The 23,401-nt window shown below is 40.0% G+C and overlaps 1 protein-coding gene across 3 annotated transcripts in view; it reads left to right on the top strand.

Moving 5' to 3' along the window:
* The window catches only part of LOC139570906 (receptor-type tyrosine-protein phosphatase epsilon-like), a 61,106-nt gene that overhangs the window by 25,225 nt on the left and 12,480 nt on the right, over positions 1–23,401 (top strand). For 2 of the 3 annotated variants that reach the window (XM_071393221.1, XM_071393222.1), the window contains 10 exons: positions 3,226–3,297; positions 6,564–6,660; positions 7,166–7,239; positions 19,903–20,039; positions 20,212–20,302; positions 20,454–20,530; positions 20,662–20,698; positions 20,876–20,973; positions 21,510–21,629; positions 22,134–22,297. In XM_071393221.1, the coding sequence (XP_071249322.1) occupies positions 3,226–3,297; positions 6,564–6,660; positions 7,166–7,239; positions 19,903–20,039; positions 20,212–20,302; positions 20,454–20,530; positions 20,662–20,698; positions 20,876–20,973; positions 21,510–21,629; positions 22,134–22,297 (967 nt within the window). The remainder of the gene's footprint in view (positions 1–3,225; positions 3,298–6,563; positions 6,661–7,165; positions 7,240–19,902; positions 20,040–20,211; positions 20,303–20,453; positions 20,531–20,661; positions 20,699–20,875; positions 20,974–21,509; positions 21,630–22,133; positions 22,298–23,401) is intronic. The other variant, XM_071393223.1, reaches the window with a different exon arrangement.

Genomic DNA, 23,401 nt, shown 5'->3' with positions numbered 1-23,401 from the left:
GTCCTGACCTCAACCCGATTCAGATGCTGTGGCTTGACCTCAAGAGCGGTTCACACCATCCCAAGAATATTGTGGAACTGAAACAGTTTTGTAAAGAGGAATGGTCAAATTCCTCCAGACCGTTGTGCAGGTCTGATCCGCAACTACAGAAAATGTTTGGTTGAGGTTATTGCTGCCAAAGGAGGGTCAACCTGTTATTAAATTCAAGGGTTCACATACTTTTCCCAACCTGCACTGTGAATGTTTACACAGTCTGTTCAATAAAGACATGAAAAAGTATAATTGTTTGTTTGTTATTAGTTTAAGCAAGATGTGTTTGTCTATTGTTGTGACTTAGACTTAATTTATGCAGAAATCCAGGTAATTCTTAAGGGTTCACATACTTTTTCTGCAATTTCTGAGGCTGGTAACTCTAATGAACTTATCCTCTGCAGCAGAGGTAACTCTGGGTCTTCCTTTCCTGTGGCAGTCCTCAAAAGAGCCAGTTCCATTATAGCGCTTGATGGTTTTTACGACTGCACTTGAAGAAACTTGAACAATTCTTGAAATTTTCCGCATTGACTGACCTTCATGTCTTAAAGTAATGATGGACTGTCGTTTCTCTTTGCTTATTTGAGCTGTTCTTGCCATAATATGGACTTGGTCTTTTACCAAATAGGGCTATCTTCTGTATACCACCCCTACTTTGTCACAACACAACTGATTGGCTCAAATGCATTAGGAAGGAAAGACATTCCACACATTAATTAAGAAGGCACACCTGTTAATTGAAATGCATTCCAGGTGACTACCTCATAAAGCTGGTTGAGAGAATGCCAAGAGTGTGCAAAGTTGTCATCAAGGCAAAGGGTGGCTACTTTGAAGAATCTCAAATCTCAAATATATTTTTTATACTTTCTTCGTTACTACATGATTCCATTTCATAGTTTTGATTCCTTCACTATTATTCTACAATGTAGAAAATAATACAAATGGAATGAGTAGGTTTGTCCAAACTTTTGACTGGTACTGTGGAGAGAGAGACAGAGAGAGAGTGAGAGAGAGAAGTGAATGCAGTGAATGCACCGAGAGAAAGCATGCAGGGCATTCTACACCATTAAAAAACTGATTCTAATTGAAAGACCTATTAAAATTTGGCTAAAACTAAATGAATGTGTTATTGAACTAATTGCACTTCATGGCAGCGAGGTGTGGGGTCCACTTGCAAAACAATATTTCACCCAATTGGACAAACACCCTATTGACACCCTGCATGCAGAGTTCTGTAAGATTCTCTTACATGTCTAGAGGAAAACTACAAACAATGCATGCAGGGCAGAATTAGGCCAAAATCCACTCGTAATAAAAGCTCAAAAAAGAGCAATAAAGTTTTGGAAACATCTAAAATACAGTGACCCCCTCTCATACCGGACAATTTACATTGACCCCCCCCCCCCCTTGTACACTGCTGCTACTCGCTGTTTGTTTGTTACCTATGCATAGTCATACTTTTTATTATTACTTTTTATTTTAGCCTACTTGGTAAATATTTTCTTCTTCTTGAACTGCACTGTTGGTTAAGGGCTTGTAAGTAAGCATTTCACGGTAAAGTCTACACTTGTTGTATTCGGCGCATGTGGCAAATAAAGTTTGATTTGATATCATTACCAAGCCCTGCAATGCCAAGAGCTGAGCAAAGAAAAGAGTCCCCACATCCAGCTGGTCCAGAACATCCAGTCCATCAGATCAAAACAAATTACAACATAGTCAAAACAAAACTACAGTACTTATTGGGAAACACAAGCACAAAGCAAAATCCAGTGCTATCTGGCCCTAAATCGACTGTACACCGTGGCAAACTATTTGACCATAGTTACTGATCAAAACCTTAGAAAAACCTTGACAAAGTACAGGCTCAGTGAGCACAGCCTTGCCATTGAGATGGTTAGACACTGTTGGGGGGAGGATGCAGAGAGCTGTGGGTTGGCAGCGCACTACATTTCTGCCTGTCATAAGATGAGGGACAGTGTCTGACAGACCAACCAACCTGCACATGTCCTCTATGCTTATTGTTATTGTTTAATGAATGGTTATTTTGACCCTTGGTTATTGGTGTTACTGTTGTCCCTTTGACAACATTGATTATTATTATGAATTATGTTAATATTGTAAATCTCCAAAGTACACTTTGGCAATATGTACATTGTTACGTCATGCCAATAAAGCAAATGTAATTGAATTGAAAGAGAGAGAGATAAAGAGATATTATTATTAACAATGGCAGTATTAATGATTATATATATGCCATACAGCTTTTTCTGACTTTAACAGAGAATAAAGTCGTGCTCTCAAGTCTGCCCATGGATAAAACTCTTAACAGTAACTGTACTCTGGTTTAATACAGCCTATGTATCCTTGTAGTGCCTTCAGGCTGCATAGAGTGACTCAATGGTAACAGGAGATTCCTCATCCTTCAAAGTGATTGTTCCGAGAAAAGGATATTTCTCATTTCGGTTTTCACTGTTTCTCGCTCCCTCCTATCCAAACGCTGCTCATTGCTATGTGAGATGTACATCTCTTGAGCTTATGTTTAGCTTTGCTCCAGTCTGTCTAGGACCACAGGGGATCTGGTTTCTGTTGTCTATGAGATAATGCTGCCTGTTTGGACATTGATATGTGTATTTTAGGGATATGAGGTCAGAGGAGATGCACCATGCTGCTAAGTGGATATGCTCGGACAGGACAGGAAACTGATAGGCTATAAGGAGTTACAGAATCATACAGTCAGAGGGCCTGGCATCATCCTCTTATTTACACTGACAACACTGACATCGTCAGGCCAAAATTGGTTTGTATCGTGGGCGCCCTCTAGTGGAATTTAGTTAGTGTTTTTTTTTTTTTACAGCATTCAAATCCAATCAAATCAAAGTTTATTTGTCACGTGCGCCGAATACAACAATAGACCTTACAGTGAAATGCTTACTTACAGGCTCTAACCAATGGTGCGGGAAAAAAGGTATGCGTGTGTGTGTGTGTGTGTGTGTAGGTAAGTAAAGAAATAAAACAACAGTAAAAAGACATTTGAAAAAAGAGTAGCAGGGCTATATACAGACACCTGTTAGTCAGGCTTATTGAGGTAGTATGTACATGTAGGTATCGTTAAAGTGATTATGCATATACGATGAACAGAGAGTAGCAGAAGCGTAAAAAACATGTATTCACTCATGTTCTGTTTTATCTCCACAGTCACAATGGTGTTGTTTCTGACTGCAACTATAATAACCTTGAATAACTCCTCTCATGAGAACCAGACTACAGGTAAGTAACTTTCATACGAATAGGGAATCAAACAGGGCCTCGTTTCCCAGTTGCGATGTAATTTAAGCATTTCGATGATCTTACCAGATGCATCGTTATTTACGAGTCAACTTTTTAAGTGTTTCCCAAACAAGCACGTAGAGAGAACGTTCGTTAAGTGCAACGTTAGAACATCTGTCGATACTGATGGGATCGAAAGAAAATCAGCGCTGCTCTCGGATCAGTTTTCTCCATTCAAATCTTACCTTAGCATTATAATTATTCCACAATACTAACGACAGATCAGCTCCTAGAGATATATTACCACTTATGGCTGCAGATATAGAGGCGGCTTATTCTAAATGCTGAACCTATCATTTTAGTATTTATTAGGATCCCCATTAGCTGCTGCTAAGGCTTTGTGTGTGTGTCTGCATTGTGCTGTGAGGTGTTGTTTTGTCAGTTTTTTTTTTCTTATCTTACTGCTCGCTTGAGAGTTACTTAATGTGGAAGAGAGTTACATGTAGTACAGTGCATTTCTCAGAGTCTGTTCTGGACTTGGGGACTGTGACCCAAAAGGGTTCTACCTGGAACCAAAAAGGGTTCTCATATGGGGACAGCCAAAGAACCCTTTTGGTACCCTTTTTTCTAAGAATGTGGGTGTCTGAGCTGTGTGTTACCAGTTCGTACAGACAGTTCAGTGCTTTCAACACATCAATACCTCTCACAAAGACAAGTAGTGATACAGTCAATCTCTCCTCTACTTTGAGCCAAAAGATTGACATGCATGTTATTGATATTAGCCCTCCGAGTACATCTAGCCCTTCCTGCAGTCAAAATACCAAATCGCCATCTAGTGGCCTCATTGGTGGAATGCAATTAATATTTGTCATAATTCAATAAACATAAATTCAAAAAACCTTCCAAAAACCCGGTCTTTCTATATCAAACAAATTTGTAGGGTTGAATATTAACTATAATGAACTTATCCTCTGCAGCAGAGGTAACTCTGGGTCTTCCATTCCTGTGGTGGTCATCATGAGGCAGTTTCATTATTGTGCTTGATGTTTTTTGCGACTGCACTTGAAGAAACTTTCAAAGTTCTTGATTTTTTTCATTGACTGATTTTCATGTCATAAAGTATTGATGGACTGTCGTTTCTCTTTGCTTATTTGAGCTCTTCTTGCCATCATATGGACTTGGTCTTTAACCAAATAGGGCTATCGTATGTATACCACCCTACCTTGTCACAACACAACTGATTGGCTCAAACACATTAAGAAGGAAAGAAATTCCACAAATTAACTTTTAACAAGGTACACCTGTTAATTGAAATGCATTCCAGTTGACTACCTCATTAAGCTGATTGAACGAATGCCAATAGTGTGCAAAGCTGTCATCAAGGTAAAGGGTGGCTACTTTGAAGAATCTCAAATATAAATTACATTTGATTTGTTTAACACTTTTCTGGTTACGACATGGGTCCATATGTATTATTTCATATAATACATATTATATGATGTCTTCACTATTGTTCTGCAATGTAGAAAATAGAAAAAATTAAGTTAAAACCTGGAATGATGACCGAATACAAACAGTGTAGCTATTCCCTCCGCAAGGCAATCAAACAAGCTAAGTCCCAGTATAGAGACAAAGTAGAGTCGCAATTCAACAGCTCAGACACAAGCTGTTGAATTGCGCTGTTGAATTGCGACTCTACTTTGTCTCTATACTGGGACTTAGCTTGTTTGATTGCCTTGCGGAGGGAATAGCTACACTGTTTGTATTCGGTCATGTTTCCGGTCACCTTGCCCTGGTTAAAAGCAGTGGTTCGCGCTTTCAGTTTCACGCGAATGCTGCCATCAATCCACGGTTTCTGGTTTGGGAATGTTTTAATCGTTGCTGTGGGTACGACATCGTCAATGCACTTTCTAATGAACTCGCTCACCGAATCAGCGTATTCGTCAATGTTGTTGTTGGACGCAATGCGGAACATATCCCAATCCACGTGATCGAAGCAGTCTTGAAGCGTGGAATCAGATTGGTCGGACCAGCGTTGAACAGACCTGAGCGTGGGAGCTTGCTGTTTTAGTTTCTGTTTGTAGGCTGGAAGCAACAAAATGGAGTCGTGGTCAGCTTTTCTGAAAGGAGGGCGGGGGAGGGCCTTATATGCGTCGCGGAAGTTAGTATAACAATGATCCAAGGTTTTACCAGCCCTGGTAGCACAATCGATATGCTGATAGAATTTAGGGAGTTTTGTTTTCAGATTAGCCTTGCTACGATGAATGCAGCATCAGGATGCAGCATCAGGGTGTGTCCCCCTCAGGGACATTGGCGAGTAATATGCTAGGGAGTGGAGCGCGATGTGCCCGTCTCCGAAGCCTGACCAGGAGACCGCTTCGTTTGCCCCTTTTACGGCGTAGTTGTTTAGGGTCGCCGGCTGGGATCAGATCCATTGTATTGGGTGGAAGGCAAAACACAGGATCCGCTTCGGGAGAGTCATATTCCTGGTTGTAACGATGGTGAGTTGACGTTGCTCTTATATTCAGTAGTTCCTCCCGACTGTATGTAATGAAACCTAAGATTACCTGGGGTACCAATGTAAGGAATAACACAGAAAATACTGCATATTTTCCTAGGAACGCGAAGCGAGGCGGCCATCTCGGTCGGCGCCGGAAGTAGATCATGAAATATACATTACATTACAGCATTACAGCCAGCAGCCTAGAATTAGCAAAATAGAATTCAATGGAATGAACATAAAATGTATGTTAATGCGATTGAAATATATAGGCCTACCTGCCCTATAATGTATTTATCTTTTGCAGTCATCTACATTTTCATTTGAAGCATCATTTTATTATTTGCTTGTATTTGTAGTCAACTTCGTTAGAGACAGATATAGCTCTTGATTCTGTGTTTAGCGTATATCTTCTGTGTATGAAGTGATGCGGAAGGGGGGAAAAAGCATCTGACGACGCACTTAGCTGTTCTACGAGTGGTCTGAGGCAGTCGGTAAATAAAAAGCGTTTAAGTGCATCTTTAGTAACTATGATTTTGGGAAACTCGGCTACTAAAGATGGTTCTAGCGATGAGCTTAACGCTATGAAGGCTCTGGGAAACGAGGCCCAGAACAATCAGCATACATTAACTTGATCCTAAATATAAACAATTGTTAGACATGCACAGTGCAATTATCTATTTAAATGGGTGCATATAGATGTGAAAATATTGACAACACTTGTCTGTGTAGTATACAAAATAATATATTTATCTTTGTTTCCCAGAAAACCCCACCCCCCAGGGTGCCCATGTACTTTCCTCTATGCTGGTCATCTCTCTTCTTCTCATCATCATCGTTCTCCCAACAGTATACTTCCTAAGGTAACAAACACTGGGTGATTTCACCTCACCCCCATCCTTTCCTTTATCATCAGCCCAGCCCACCCCCACATTGTGTGTGTGTGTGTGTGTGTGTGTGTGTGTGTGTGTGTGTGTGTGTGTGTGTGTGTGTGTGTGTGTGTGTGTGTGTGTGTGTGTGTGTGTGTGTGTGTGTGTGTGTGTGTGTGTGTGTGTGTGTGTGTTTGTTGAAAGTGTTCCAACAACTGCTCTTCCAGTAAAACAGAAAACAAATGCCTAGCTGGGTCATATTATACCATGCTCTCTGACTCACTCAGTCAACTCAGTCACTCAGTCAACTCTTCTCTCAGTGGTGAGGATACTCTGTGCTTCTCATGAGAAAGAACAGCTTTCAGTACAGATGGTGGGTTTCTATTTATTCTGACTTGTTGAGCTGAAATATTATCTTTCATCGGTTATGGTCGGATAACGTTTTAGTTCTTTCCTCTTTTGTTTCCTTTTCCTCTTCTCTGTCACACTCTCTGGTTAGGTTTAGGAACCACAGGAAGGTTCTTGTCACCTCAGTTGATAAGAAGATTCCAAATGGCTTCTTGGAAGATCAAGGTACGTCTCACAACTTCACTTTTCCACATACATCTTATGTGTAGGACTGTTGCGGTAACCGTATTACCGCCACACCGGAGTCTTGACCACAGTAAAATTCCACTTGACCATTGACTCACAGTAATCGCCTCTTATGCACTCTAGCCATGCGTTAGTAGTACTCAACTCGCTAACGATCATCGGGTTCTAATGGCCTGGTACTCAGGGCTGTATTGTCATCTGACATCAACGCAAATGCAATTGAAAATCACATCAAACACTTATCATCAAAAGAGTATGTGCTTTTGGGCCTCCCGGGTGCATCGCAGTGCTAGCTGCGCCACCAGAGTCTCTGGGTTCGCACCCAGGCTCTGTCGCAGCCGACCGCGACCGGGAGGTCCGTGGGGCGACGCACAATTGGGCTAGCGTCGTCCGGGTTAGGGAGGGTTTGGCGCTCCAGCGACTCCTGTGGCGGGCCGGGCGCAGTGCGCGCTAACCAAGGGGGCCAGGTGCACGGTGTTTCCTCCGACACATTGGTGCGGCTGGCTTCCGGGTTGGAGACGCGCTGTGTTAAGAAGCAGTGCGGCTTGGTTGGGTTGTGCTTCGGAGGACGCGTGGCTTTCGACCTTCGTCTCTCCCGAGCCCGTACGGGAGTTGTAGCGATGAGACAAGATAGTAATTACTAGCGATTGGATACCACGAAAATTGGGGAGAAAAGGGGATTAAAAAATAAATAAATAAAAAATAAAAAAGGGGTATGTGCTTTAAAAATTATACTCTATGTGATGATCAATTTGAAGAAAGAAGTTCAACAACAGGTTGAAACTGAGTGTAAAACATGGTCATTGTGGATGTTTCAAAGCCTAACACAACGAAATGGGCAGCGCTTTCGAAAGTGATGGATGATTAATTCAAAACATCCATATGTGACCTGTTTCAGGAAACTAGGCATATGTCGCGGGTCACTACTTCACAGGAGAGCCGTTTGAACGTAAACTTTTTTATTTGTCAAAATGTGTTTTTTGGCAGAAATGCCTTCTCGAACATGTGCACTTTCATGTGCCTTATTAACAAACGTGTATGCCATATGTAATTACGCATGAAATTGTTAAATTACGAGCCTAGTTGGTTTAGCCATATAAAAAGCCAGCAACCTTCCCACTAGCCATGATTGGCTGAGATGATGAGTGGGCTAGACATGCCGAGAGATAAGTTTGGATTGGTCTGCTATATAGCACGCTTCTGTCTATTTGAGCTGGTCAGTATGTCTAGGTAATCCTGTCGAACGCTGCTTTTTAAAACATTTATTGTTTATTAAAACTGCATAAGTGTTGCTCTCTACTTTCTGGAGGACTGAGTTTTGAAATCAGTGGACTTCGAGTATGATAGCTAAGGAGATGGAGAAAACACATGTTTCCGAATTACATCGTCAAACTAAGGGCAACCATGGCATCCGACAGGAGACCCGTCCAACCATGAATGATGTATATGGGTAAGATAGTCTAGCTAGCTACTGTTGACTAACCCCATCCCGTACAAATGTGTGCAACCGCGGCATTCAAACGAGGCTGCAATGAAAACTAATGGGACTGTAGCAACTGTGTTGGCATCAAAATCTGGGGTGTGAACTACGTTTCTATGCCAGCGTTGGTTGACATGGTAATGGTCCGATAGTATTGGAGTAAAGTTGAAAAAAACGGACCCCTCTGACACCGTACGTTAAATTGTGACGTGTCATGACGTAACGTACAGCACGCATAATGCAACTAATTCTGTGTCAACTGAATGCATACAGTTTTTGCTTCATCACTGCAAGCCATCATGACTCTCAAAAGCCGCGACAGCCGCTGTTTACTTCTGAAGATAACTTTAGCGCCACCCTAAAAACCCAATTCAATTTCGACACAAACCTTCAAATAGGTATGCAATGACACATTATATAAACTCTTTATAGTGTTTTATTTACATTTTAGAGGTGATGTTGGACAGATCGGATGAAAAAAGCTGTTTCCCCACATGGCTCATCTCCCCCTTCCCCTGTTAATCAGTAGGTTTCGCTTCCCCACCCACCATTTTTAAAAAGACCCGACAGAGCTCATTGCCTTCTTCAGTTATGCAGAGACGAGCAGCATGAAGGTCTCATCATTGATTTTGCTGGAAAGGGGAGAAATTGTGCTTTACAATGGTATTCATATTACAGTTGACCTGGAAATATTACGTTTTTGGGCTCTAATATAAGGTACATTGTACGTTACAGTGCGTTAGCTAACTATACATTTTCAGATATTACACGTTTCAAATTTTGACAAAAAGCAGTTTGCTTGGCTAGCATGATGTTAGCTAGCTAACATTGAACCTGGTTGGTTAGCTACCTGCAGATTCATGCAGGGTAGTAACGTCATGAGTTGTGATTATGGTTCATTGTTTACCTAGCTAGCTAGCTACATGTCATAACCAAAGACTCCACTATGCAAGTAACCATTTCGGGTGCGTTCGTCAATTCAGTCTGGCCATCTACTCCGATTTTAGAGCACTCTTGTCTGAGTGTGCCAGAGAGAGCAGAATAGCAATGAATTTACTAACGCTCAACACCCGTTGAATATGGCCGGTGTCAGTAAACGTCTGCAAAAAAGCGTAGTTCAATTGTTGCCAGCAGCACAGTTACAGTCACCAACGCTCTGGATAACATGAAAACAGCCTCACCAGCTCTGCCAGGGTGAGTAAAATGGTGGGGTGTTCTCTCATTATGTGTTTGGAAGTAGTCAATGTTAGTCTGTTAGCTTGGGTGCTTGACTGCCGTTGTGAAGTCAGAACGTTCGGATCAACCCTACTCATCGGCCAGAGCGTCTGGTGTGCGCTCTGATCACGAAACGCTCTGAATTTACAAACGGACAATCTGACAGCACAGTTGCAGTCACCAAAGCTCTGGATAACATAACAGCCTAACCAGCTCTGCTAGGGCGAGTAATGTTCAGTGATCTGTTCTCTCTCACTTAAATGTCTGGAAGTAGCTAGCAAGTTAGCTTGGGTGCTTGACTGTTGTTGTTAGTACATTCGGATCAACCCTTAAAGAGATGGGTGGGGATAAAGCTTAATAGGGTGTGAACGATGCTGAATGGGTGTAGACAAAGGGCTCTCCAATAGTAGTACCGAAACATTCAAAGGCCATTTTCTCAAAAGTGAGATTACAAGTTTATCAACTTTCAAAGCAAAGTTACTTTCCCATTGTTTCTCCACTGTAGTGTATGATATACCATTGTGTACAGAGTCTCTACTTTTATCCAATGTAAAAAAACTCAATTTCAAATTTTGCTACATAACAACGGTTTTGAGCCGGTCGGGCACAATTGCATATTAGAGCATATGCATAAGCCTATATATGCAAATATCACATTAACATAAGAATTCAAACACCTTACTCAGTACTTTGTTGAAGCACCTTTGGCAGTGATTACAGCCTCAAGTCTTCTTGTGTATGATGCAACAAGCTTGGCACACCTGTATTTGGAGAGTTTCTCCCATTCTTCTCTACAAATGCTCTCAAGCTCTGTCAGGTTGGATGGGGAGCTTCGCTACACAGCTATTTTCAGGTCTCTCCAGAGATGTTCGATCGGGTTCAAGTCTGGGCTCTAGCTGGGCCACTCAAGGACATTCAGAGACTTGTTCCGAAGCCACTCATGCATTGTCATGGCTGTGTGCTTAGGGTTGTTGTCCTGTTGGAAGGTGAAACTTAGCCCCAGTCTGACGTCTTGAAAACTCTGAACCAGCTTTTCATCAAGGATCTCTCTATACTTTGCTACGTTAATTTTACCCTCGATCCTGACTAGTCTCCCAGTCCCTGCTGCTGAAAAACATCCCCACAGCATGATGCTGCCACCACCATGCTTTACCGTAGGGATGGTGCCAGGTTTCCTGGAGATGTGACGCTTGGTATTCGAGCCAAAGAGTTCAATCTTGGTTTCATCAGACCAGAGAATCTTGTTTATGGAGCAGGTTTTCATCAATGATCTCTGTACTTTGTTCCGTTCATATTTACCTTGATCCTGACAAGTCTCCCAGTCTCTGCCGCTGAAAAACATCCTCACAGCATGATGGTGTGACCACCATTTCTCACCGTAGACATGGTGCCAGGTTTCCTCCAGACATGATGCATGGCATTCAGGCCAAAAGGTTCAATCTTGGTTTCATCAGACCAGAGAATCTGGTTTCTCATGGTCTGAGAGTCCTTTAGAAGCTTGTAGACAAACTCCAAGCAGGCTGTCATGAGGAAAAGATACAATTTAATCGATTTTAGAATAAGGCTGTAACGTGACAAAATGTGGAAAAAGTCAAGGGGTCTAAATGCTTTCAGAATGCACTGTATATAGACAGGTGTGTGCTTTTCCAAATCAGGTCCAATCAATTGGATTTACCACAGGTGGACTCCAATCAAGTTGTTGAAACATCTCAAGGATGATCAATAAAAACAGGATGTACCAGAGCTCAATTTCGAGTCTCTATAGCAAAGGGTCTGAATAGTTATGTACATTTTAATACATTTGCAAAATAAAAAATAAAAAACTGTTAGTTTTGTCATTATGGGTTATTGTGTGTAGATTGAGGGGGAAAAAATATTCAGTCCATTTTAGAACAAGGCTGTAACGTAACAAAATGTGGAAAAAGTCAAGGAGTCTGAATTCTTTCCAAATGCACTGTATATGTTCCAAAGGCACGCATCAGCGGCTTCTATGCTGGTGGCCTGGAGATGCTTAACGTCTTTATGTTAATTAACGGCCAATTACCATGAGACCGGCAGGCTTTTGCATGACAATAACCGTCTGACATAATTTCATGACCGCCACAGCCCTAGTTATGTATATAATATTTAATTTGAACCATTGAGTATGTGTTGTGGGATCTGATGCATGCCTTAGGTTGTGTGTACATAGTTCTTGTTGAATTTCAATACTGATCTGTTCTCTAGATAAGTCGTCACAATCAAAACACAAAGTCAGGTCTATTCTGTAGCGATATCCTACTGAAGGCATATTCTGCTATTGAGATCTGTCAAGACGAATTAACACGTCTAAAATGGTAGAAAATTATAAAAAGATTCACTCTCTACCTTACCACACGCAGTTGAAGCAAAATCCATTGTAACTTTCTAACCTTGTAATTAATAAATATAATTTATTACATTTGTAAAGCACTTTTCATTATACACAATCTCAAAGTGCATAAAATACAATATTAAAGAAACCAAATAGAAAATAATGAACACAACTAAACAGGTAAACTGACACAAAGAACACAGCTGATGCTACAAGGGACAAGGACAGTAAGGAGCACAGGTATCTCTCTTTCTCTCTTTTCTCTTCTCTTCTCTCCCTCTCTCTCTATTGTCGAGAACTTTTATAATTTAATGTGTTTATTGTTTGTCTATCTTTTTTATGTATTTGTCTACAAGTTTATATATGTTTACAACAAGCAAGGGGAAGATATCAAAATAGGGGCATTGGAGAATAATAACATATTGTATGGATTACATTTGTACTCTAGTGAAGCCGTCTCTACAGTAATGCAAGGTTTCTTTTATGATCATGTGAAATGTCAATTGCTATGGAAATGCTGGGATGTATTTTTCAATTATGTTAAAGGTAATTATGATGCAACTATGAATGTGATACGATATGGATTACAATGATTAATATTAAGGCTGTACGCACTACATGTTACACACATAGACACTCAAACATGCAAATTGGCAGAGTTATTATTTATTTGGACATCACAAATTATAGTCTTACTCTTATACAGACATCATACACACTCTCATTATATCATAGCCAATATCATACACATCAAACTACTCAGATTTGTTACACACATAATTTGTCTCAATTTTCTAACATCTGTGGCATTGGCTCACAAGCAAACAGGCAAGGGAATAAAAAAAATATTGCTAGAACCTATTTCTTGAATTCTAAATATCAGACATTTGAAAGCTCTAATTTTGACCATCATAATACCTCTGATGGCAGTAACTTTACAAGCACGAATTATGGTCAATTTAGCCTGAGAATAGTATCTAGTTATAGTAAGGGGTGAAATAAGTATAGCTAGTTATAATTGTAAAGATTTGGCAGATTATAAAAAAAGAAGATCAGTCTTTACATGGTTATAAGAAAAGGAATATAACATATACTGCCTACAGGAAACTCACTCTACATCCTTAGATGAAGTTGCATGGAAAAAGGAATGGGGTGGTGAAATAATTTTCTGTCATGGACAAAGGAACTCAAAGGGTGTGATGATATTAATTAACAAAAATTTCGATCTGAATGTCCAAATAATCAGGAATGATTCACAAGGAAGGTAGATTCTTTTGAATATGAAAGTTGACAAAAAAGAGATTCTTCGAAAACATTTATACCAATTTATTGAAGTTACAGGCAACAAATGATCTAATCATTATGGTAGGACACTATAACACAGTGTTAAGTACCTCAATGGACCGTAAAGGTAATCACTCTACAAACTATCATCACTTTGCCCTTAAGGAAATCACAAATATTATGGACACATTAGAAATAGTGGATATTTGGAGACTAAAAAACCCCAACCTAGTGAGATATACATGGAGGAGACTTAATCAAGCTAGTTGTCTTGACTACTTGTCTCTTTCTCTCTTGCATCAAAGGTTAAAAAAGTTTTAATAGGAGACAGAATGCGATCGGATCATCATCTAATTGGCATTCACATAACTCTTATAGATTTTCCACATGAACGGGGATATTGGAAATGTAATCAAAGTTTACTGGAGGACAACTTATTTTTAACTAAGACAAAATAATTTATAACTGAATTTTCCCAGTATAATATAGGTTCAGCAAATCCCCTTATTGTTTGGGATACCTTTAAATGTGTAACGGTGTTCCTCTCTCTCTTCATACGAAGAGGAGGAGTAGTGATTCGACCAAGGCGCAGCGGGTTGTGAATACATAATGATTTATTTACAAGAACAAAACGAACTATACTTGAAATGATACAAAATAACAAAACGAAAGTAGACAGACTTAGAACGACGAACTTACATGAAACACGAAGAACGAACGAACAAGTACTTACTACAAAACAAACGAATGAACGAAACAGTCCCGTATGGTGCAAACATATACACAGACACAGGAGACAACCACCCACAAACAAACAGTGTGAAAACACCTACCTTAATATGACTCTCAATCAGAGGAAATGAAAAACACCTGCCTCTAATTGAGAGCCATATTAGGTCACCCTTTAAACCAACATAGAAACAGACAACATAGACTGCCCACCCAAACTCACGTCCTGACCAACTAACACATACAAAACTAACAGAAAACAGGTCAGGAACGTGACAAAATGTACATTTAGGGGTCATTCAATTCAATATTCATCAATAATGAAAAAGCAGTTTCTGGCTAAAGAAACAAGACTAACAAGGGAAATCCATGAACTAATAGTACAGGTAGATAGCAATAAAAACGACACTACAGAGATACAAAATAAGTTAGAGGAAAAATACAAAATAACTTGAACTTTTTCAAGAATGATCTAATGTCATCTATTACAAAAATAAAGCAAACTGGATGGAATATGGAGAAAAATGCACAAAATTCTTCCTGAATCTCCAACACAGGAACGCTAACAAAAATAATTTGCAGAAACTCGTTACTGAAGACGGAGTCATCTATGATTCTCCGAATGATATTTTAAAAGAGGAAGCTAATTATTTTAGGCAGATGTTCTCTTTTCCGTCTCATCCTCTCCCACTGAATGAAGAGTACGGTAAGGAATTCTTTCCAAATACTTTAAAAAAATTTAAATAAACAAATGTACAGAAAGATCAGTGTGAAGGCCAAATTACAGAGGAAGAAACTTTTGAGGCTATTAAATAATTTCAGTCTGGAAAAACCCCAGGGCTTGAGGGCATACCAGTAGAGGTATATCAAGTATTTTTTGATATTCTAAAAGCTCCATTGTTAGATTGTTTTAACTACTCCTATAGAAATGGTAGTCTGTCAGGTAGGTCTGATTTCTCTATTATTAAAACAAGACCCAGATGGCAAATAATAAGACCCGGTCTATCTAAAAAACTGGAGGCCCCTTACACTTCAATGTTGTGATGCAAAAATACTATCAAAATGCATAGCACTCAGAATTAAAAGGGTTTTACCAGGTTTTGTTCATCCTGATCAGACTGTTTCTTACATGGACGATACATTTGAGATAATATACGACAACTACTAGAAATAATAGAACATCATGAAACATTTAAGAAGCAAGGAATGGTATTTATAGCGGATTTTGAAAAGGCATTTGATAAAGTAAGACTGGATTTTATTTATAAATGCCTGGATTTTTTTAATTTCGGTAATTCTCTTATAAAATGGGTAAAAAATAATGTATAGCAACCCCAGGTGTAAAATAGTTTTGAATTGTCAAGAGGAGTTAAACAAGGGTGTCCGCTGTCACCATATCGTTATGGCCATCGAAATGCTAGCTATTAAAATCAGATCCAATAACAACATTAGAGGATTAGAAATCCAAGGCTTAAAAACGAAGGTGTCCATGTATGCCGATGACTCAAGTTTTATGTTAAGTCCGCAAGCTAGATCCCTGCAATGTCTCATTAAAGATCTAGATAACTTTTCTGTACTCACTGGACTAAAAACGAATTATGATAAGTGTACAATATTACGTATTGGATCCTTAAAAAATACAACTTTTACATTACCTTTAGCTTACCTATAAAATGGGCTGATGGTGAAGTAGACATACTCGGGATTCATATCACAAAAGATATAAATAAGCTCTCCACAATGAATTTCAATAGAAAACTTGTAAAAATAGACAAGATCCTACAACCATGGAAAGGTAAATACCTGTCTATTTATGCAAAAATTGCCCTGATTAACTCCTTAGTCATACCTCAGTTTACTCACTTACTTATGGTGCTGCCTACTCCTGATGATGCATTTTTCAAATCATATGAGCAAAAAATATTTAGCTTTATCTGGGACGCTAAACCAGACAAAATAAAACGAGCCTATCTATATTATGAATTGGGTGGGTTGAGATTATTAAATATAAAAGCACTAAACCTCTCTCTAAAAGCTTCACTCATTCAAAAGTTTTATTTGAACCCTAAATGGTTCTCAAGTAGATTCATAAGAAAAGCTCATCCATTGTTTAAAAATGGCCTTTTTGCTTTTGTGCAGATTGCCATGTCTCATTTTCGATTAATTGAAAATTATACTTTTTTCAAAGTATCTGTCTTTTTCAAACAAGCATTGCAGATCTGGCTACAATTTCAATTTCATCCCCCTGAAAAGATAGAACAAATATTACAACAAATATTATGGCTGAACTCAAATGTGCTGGTTGATAAAATACCTGTATTTATGGGAAAGATGTTTGAAAAGGGTATTTTGTTCTTAAATTATATTGTAAATTGTAATGGTAGAGTGTGTATGTCCTTCATGGAGTTATCAGAATTTTATGGGAAGGTCTGCTCAATCCAAGAGTACAACCAATTGATTACAGCATTGCCCCAAAAATGGAGAAGGTGTGTGGCAGCGAGAGGAGGTAGGGAGCTGGTCTGTCTGCCCAATATAAAGGATCAAAACTGGCGGAGGAATAAAAATATTATAAATAGGAAAGTATACCAGTTTCATTTGAGGACCAGGATGTTGAGAACTGTGCCATACAGATTGCAAAATAGAGATTTTTGATGTACCGATTCCATGGTACAGGGTGTACGAGTTGATATATAAAACAACGCAAGATTCAAGACTTCGTGCTTTTCAGCTAAAATTATTATATAGAATTCTTTCCACCAACAAAATGTTGAATATTTGGGGCATAAAACTGTTGGTAGAGTGTGAGCCACTCCTTAGTTACCCTGGCTGTGTGTTTCGGGTCGTTGTCATGCTGGAAGACCCAGCCACGACCCATCTTCAATGCTCTTACTGAGGGAAGGAGGTTGTTGGCCAAGATCTCGCGATACATGGCCCCATCCATCCTCCCCTCAATACGGTGCAGTCGTCCTGTCCCCTTTGCAGAAAAGCATCCCCAAAGAATGATGTTTCCACCACCATGCTTCACGGTTGGGATGGTGTTCTTGTGAATGTACTCATCCTTCTTCTTCCTCCTATAAAATGCAAATTATTTACTTAAAAATCATACAATGTGATTTACTGGATTTTGTTTTAGATTCCGTCTCTCACAGTTGAAGTGTACCTATGATAAAAATTACAGACCTCTACATGCTTTGTAAGTAGGAAAACCTGCAAAATCGGCAGTGTCTCAAATACTTGTTCTCCCCACTGTATGTGTTGCGTAGAAACCCGAAGTAGGTGGCCAGCAGAGATAGATGGGATGGGCTATGTGAAGCTGAGGGTTGGTATGTGGAATTGGAGACACGTGGGAGGGGAGTTGCTGTGTGAGAGAGAGAATGATGGTCAAAAGATAAAGGAAAAAAATGTCAAAATAAAACATAATAAAAGTACATTTGAAGGACATTATGTGGCAGTGTTTTTACAACTAATGCCGGTTTGCCTGAGGCTGATGCCGTGCAGGTGTTTGTACACATGCATATACACACTCTCATTCAAATAAACACATACAAGAACACACACATACATGTAATAGTGCCAGACATGCACACAAACATATAAAGTAGGCATTGCTGTTTTTTTTTGTTTTTTTTGCATTGTTGTTTGCTGTTTTCTTCTGTCTTTTCCTTTTTTCTCTTTGGTTCATTCTCTTGGTTGTTGGTGCATTGGGGGTGGGGAATGGAATTAATTGTATTTATAAATTTTTTTCTGGGGGGGGACTGTGGGAGGGGTCTCGAATGGTTGAGGGATAGCTATTGGGGAACTGTGGGGGGGATCTTGGAGGGTTCGGGTTTCACAAGATTGATATCATGAAAAAGGAAACTATGACATATTTTATATCACTATCACGCACCCTCACACATAAGGATGGCTCTGTTGCGGAAAGACTGATACATGTTTGATAGTGTCTTGATGCTGTATCGTTTGTCCTTCATGTTCTAATACTTTAATGTTACCCATTCCTTGTGTTTTATGTGATAAATAATTATAAAAAAATATATATATAAAAAAAGGAGCACAGCTATCAGCAGAAAGCCTTCCTAGAGAGAAAGGTATTTAGGACCATTTTAATGGAGCCCAGAGTCTGTGGTGCCTTCAGGTGGTCCGGAAGGGCATTCCAGAGGTTGAGGCAGTCTAGCTGAGGGTGCGGCTGGGGTTAAGGGAGGGAAGTTATTTGAGATAAGGAGGGGCATTGCCATGAATACACTGGAAAATCAGCAGGAGGGTTTTGAATTCAATCCGGAATAGGACTGGGAGGCATTGCAGAGATGCCAGAATGGGGGTGATGTGGTGGCGTTTCCACACTCTGGTAGCTCTGTTCCGGATGTATTGGAGCTTCTGGAGACTCCTGCCAGGGATCCTGATGAAGGGTGTGTTGCAGTAAACCAGCCTCGAGGAGATGAAGGCATAGACAAGCTTTTCTATATCAGACTGAGTGAGGGTGGTACAGAGTTTGGCAATGTGCTTGAGGTGATAGAATGACGCTTTACAAAGGTGTCTGATGTGGCTGTCAAAGGTCAGGGAGGAATCAAGCTTTACACCCAGATTGGAAACTGACAGGCTGACTACACCGCTCGCGTCGCGTGGGCGAGCGTTGCAAAATAAATGTAGAAATCTATATTATTCAATTATTGCACCCACACTGCTCGCGCACGCCAACGAGCGTCTGCGTTGCCAAGGACTAAAATAGAAGTCAGTTCTATTTCTGACGCAGATCGCGCTGCAAGTCCTGTCTCTCCCATCTCCTCATAGGTTTATAGAAGCAGGTACCCACGTGCCATCTCCTCATTGGTTATACCCACGTGGGGGACTGAAAGAAGAAATAGGTCGGTGGCGATAATGCACGTAATTTATGAAATTTGCCAATCGTAATATAAAGTCAAGAGAAGAAAAATCCTGGAAGGAGGAGAGATGACAAGAAACGATTCGGTTGACCATTTTATGTGTTGATTAATTGGTGGAGTAGAGGACCTTATGCATTTCAGGTAAAATAACAACTCAATGTTTATATCCCAGGACAAATTAACTAGCAACAGCAAGCTAGCTAAATACGACAAATTAGCTAGCAAGTGCAAGCTAGCTAGCTAAATTGCCATAAATGTTTAATGCTTTTCGACCTGTCCCCAAATTAATATGATTTGGTTCAGAGTTTGTTTTGATATTTTAACCTGCGTGTCATGATCGCGTTTGGTGTGGGGGGACAAAATACATTTATGCACGATGGCGCACGCGCGCAGCCGGTTTGGGTTCCGTGTGAGGGGGAGAGAAGGATGTTCTGTCCTGCGATGGTGAGGTGTGTTATTGTAAGTTATAATGTAACTTTCACATGTAAAGTACAATGTTTAGCAAGTGTGAGTGAGAGTTGTTTTTATGAATCCCTGTATGATTTCACCCTCCTTATGTTCACCTCATCACATGTGTTATTAGGTCATCTACTTTTCCCCTTTAAAAGAAAAATGCATAACTATTATTTCAGTTATATCACAATTATTGTACTGAATGTAAAAACATTGATGTTTACATGTATTTAATTTTTTTTACACAGGAGAGCAGACAGTGGTCCTCCTCCCACGATCCCCATCTCCATCCAAGCGTTACTTCCCCATCCCCCTGGACTCGCTAGAAGACCAGTTCCGGATATGCTCGGCAGACGACTGCAAGCTTTTCAGAGAGGAGTTCAATGTGGGCTCCTTTTCATACAACACATAGTAGTCACAGTAGTGTGATACCTTCATTTGTTAATGCTAATAATGTCACGTAGAGTTTATAGTTGTTACATATTATGCTGCATGTATGAGGGCTTCATTAATGGCTTCATAGTTTGACCCCCTGTGTTTGTGTTGTGTTTGTGTAGTCACTGCCCTGTGGCTACCAGCACAGCTCCTTTGAGGAGGCTAGCAGGGTAATCAACAGGGACAAGAACAGATATCCAAACATCCTACCATGTGAGTGAGGGAATTGTTATGGGAATACATTTTGCAACTACTAAACCCACTTAAGAGAGATACAAATAAAATGATAACATGTAATGAAATAATTATCAATAGGATACCTATTTTCCTAGTACAATTTTGTCTCTTTTGACATTTTCAACAGATGACCATTCCAGAGTGTTGTTAACTCAAATCGATGGTTATTCTTGTACGGACTACATAAATGCCTCATACATAGATGTGAGTTATATTTACTATGTATTTCGTTCCATCCTATTATAAATAATTTCAATGCATCCAGTGTTACTTCCTTTCTCATTACAGTCTAATAACTACTGTAACTTGCCAAAACATATTTAATTTTTCACCAGGGTTATAAAGAGAAGAACAAATTCATTGCAGCTCAAGGTAAATAAGCTATATGCAACATTATTGTGCAAAATACTGTACTACTAGAGGATTCGTTTTTTTCAATTAACTCTTTTATGTAAGCATATGCTATTTTCCAGCACACTAGGCCTACTTTATATCTACAGTATGTCTTCTTACGTCTGTGGTAACCGTGTCATTCTCTCTTTTCCATAGGCCCAATGCACGACACTGTGGCAGACTTTTGGCGGATGGTCTGGGAACAGAAGACTGCTACTATAGTGATGCTCACTAACCTGAAAGAGAGAAAAGAGGTTTGACTGCTCCCTTATCTGCTTATACAACCAGTAAAGAATATCTTCAGATTTGCTAATGGGATCTCTTGTAGAATGATTTGACAGTTCAACATCCTTAGATGTTCTAAAGGGCCTTTGCTAGGCCCCTTCTTGTCTTCTCACACCTCAAGGTCATGGGTATAATTTATTTGACCCTTTCCTTACATTCCCAATCCATACAATATGTCACCCCAAATGACTTGGCATCACATTCCATTGAACCTCAAGGGGCTGATCAATAAATAACAAAACAGAGGGTTTAGCGGCACTAAACAATTTGTTGATAAAGTCATCTCAAGGCTTGATTATAATTAGTCTGAGAGTCTCATTAATGGTCTAGAACATCAGAGTGATTCACTTATTGACTGACAGACTATCACTTCTGGCAACTCTATCACCTGGTCAGTAATATTAATCCCCATAAAAGTCTCTGCCATTCACATTGGTGAAACTATTCAAATAGTGTCTATTTTGTAATTTCTGCTTTGCTGAATGTCCATTTCGCCTCTCTTCAGGACAAGTGTTACCAGTACTGGCCAGACCAGGGCTGTTGGATGTATGGGAACGTGAGGGTGGCAGCAGAGGACTTTACTGTACTGGTGGACTACACCATGCGCAAGTTCTGTGTACAATATGTAAGTGTCATTGTATGTGCCTACATGACAACCCTGCGTATGATCCCTCACTTAGAAAACATGATGCTGTGTGAGACTGTGACCAGGTATTTACTATCAGGACTCAGGATAAGACCCAGATGCAGACAGTTCGAATCATAGATGTTTATTACAAAACAGGGTGCAGGCAAACCCTGTTTTGGTCAGTAATCCAGGGCAGAGTCAGTAATGTACAGAATGGCAGGCAGGGTCAGGGCAGGTAGAATGGTCAAAACCGGAAGAACTAGAAAATGGACTAGAGAGAACAGGAGTACGGGAAAAACCACGCTGGTAGGCTTGACGAGACAAGACGAACTGGCAACAGCCAAACAGAAAACACAGGTATAAATGCACAGGGGATAATGGGGAAAATGAGCGACACCTGGAGGGGGGTGGAGACAAGCACAAGACAGGTGAAATAGATCAGAGTGTGACAATTTGCAGTTTATTATCTAAATTATTTATGTGTTTTCCTGTTGTAAACAGCAGGGGAGTGACGGCCCCAGGGCCCCCTGCCTGGTCACCCAGCTCCACTTCACCAACTGGCCAGACTTTGGGGTGCCTTTCTCCCCCATCGGCATGCTCAAGTTCCTCAAGAAGGTGAAGACGGTCAACCCTTCCTATGCAGGACCCATCGTGGTGCACTGCAGGTACTGAACCAGGGGAGGAGACTGGGGATTGTAACTGGGAATTCATATCTACAGGCTGTACTAAATGAAGGCTATAGTGGTTAATATAAACGGTATGATATGTATAAGTTAACAAGATTATAGTGTAAAATCGTTTACTAAAAAAGTATGCCAATCATCTTCCCTTTATTTAGTACTGGTATGGCTGGAATTTCAATGCCTGTGTCATGTCATATGAAACTACCTTACCAAAAGGCATCATGAACGATCTAAGGGGGCACACGGTACGTGAGGATGGCAGGGCATTACAGCATTATTTAAACACCTGAAACAGCATTTTCCTGCAATCTAGAGACATAATCATTATGCTTGATTCTATGTATATTTTTCTGCATGTCTACTGTAAGCATACCTCTTGAGCTGTCTGTATCCTCCTGACTGGTGGTTCTTTTTTTAAAGAAACTAAATATGCTTCTCTGCATCTTTTTGATAAAATCTGGGTAAAAGATTGAAAGGAATGTGAGTCTTATACATTACATTTAGATTTGCTTGCTTTTTTAAGGTCTACCAACATTGCCAGCAGGCAAGCCAGCTAAGATAGTTAGACAAGCTAGCTACTCTAACTTGATAGCCTGAAATGACTTCTTGGTAGCTAGTTATGCAGTTGGTGGATTGGGAACCTATCTGGGCTAGATAAAGCCAACTTCATAAAATTGCTGGTTGGATAGTAATATTACTATATACAGTTGAAGTCGGAAGTTTACATACACCTTAGCGAAATACATTTAAACTCACTTTTTCACAATTCCTGACATTTAATCCTAGTAAAAATTCCCTGTCTTAGGTCAGTTAGGATCACCACTTTAATTTAAGAATATGAAATGTCAGAATAATAGTAGAGAGAATGATTTATTTCAGCTTTTATTTATTTCATCACATTCCCAGTTGGTCAGAAGTTTACATACACTCAGTTAGTATTTTGAAGTATTGCCATTAAATTGTTTAACTTGGGTAAAACGTTTCAGGTAGCCTTCCACAAGCTTCCCACATTAAGGTGGGTGAATTTTGGCCCATTCCTCCTGACAGAGCTGGTGTAACTGGAGTCAGGTTTCTTGGCCTCCTTGC

The sequence above is a fragment of the Salvelinus alpinus genome, chromosome 3, assembly GCF_045679555.1.
Source record: "Salvelinus alpinus chromosome 3, SLU_Salpinus.1, whole genome shotgun sequence".
Classification (NCBI taxonomy): Eukaryota; Metazoa; Chordata; class Actinopteri; order Salmoniformes; family Salmonidae; genus Salvelinus; species Salvelinus alpinus.
Note: the sequence above shows the minus strand (reverse complement) of the source record. Positions and strands in the feature narration are given on the sequence as shown.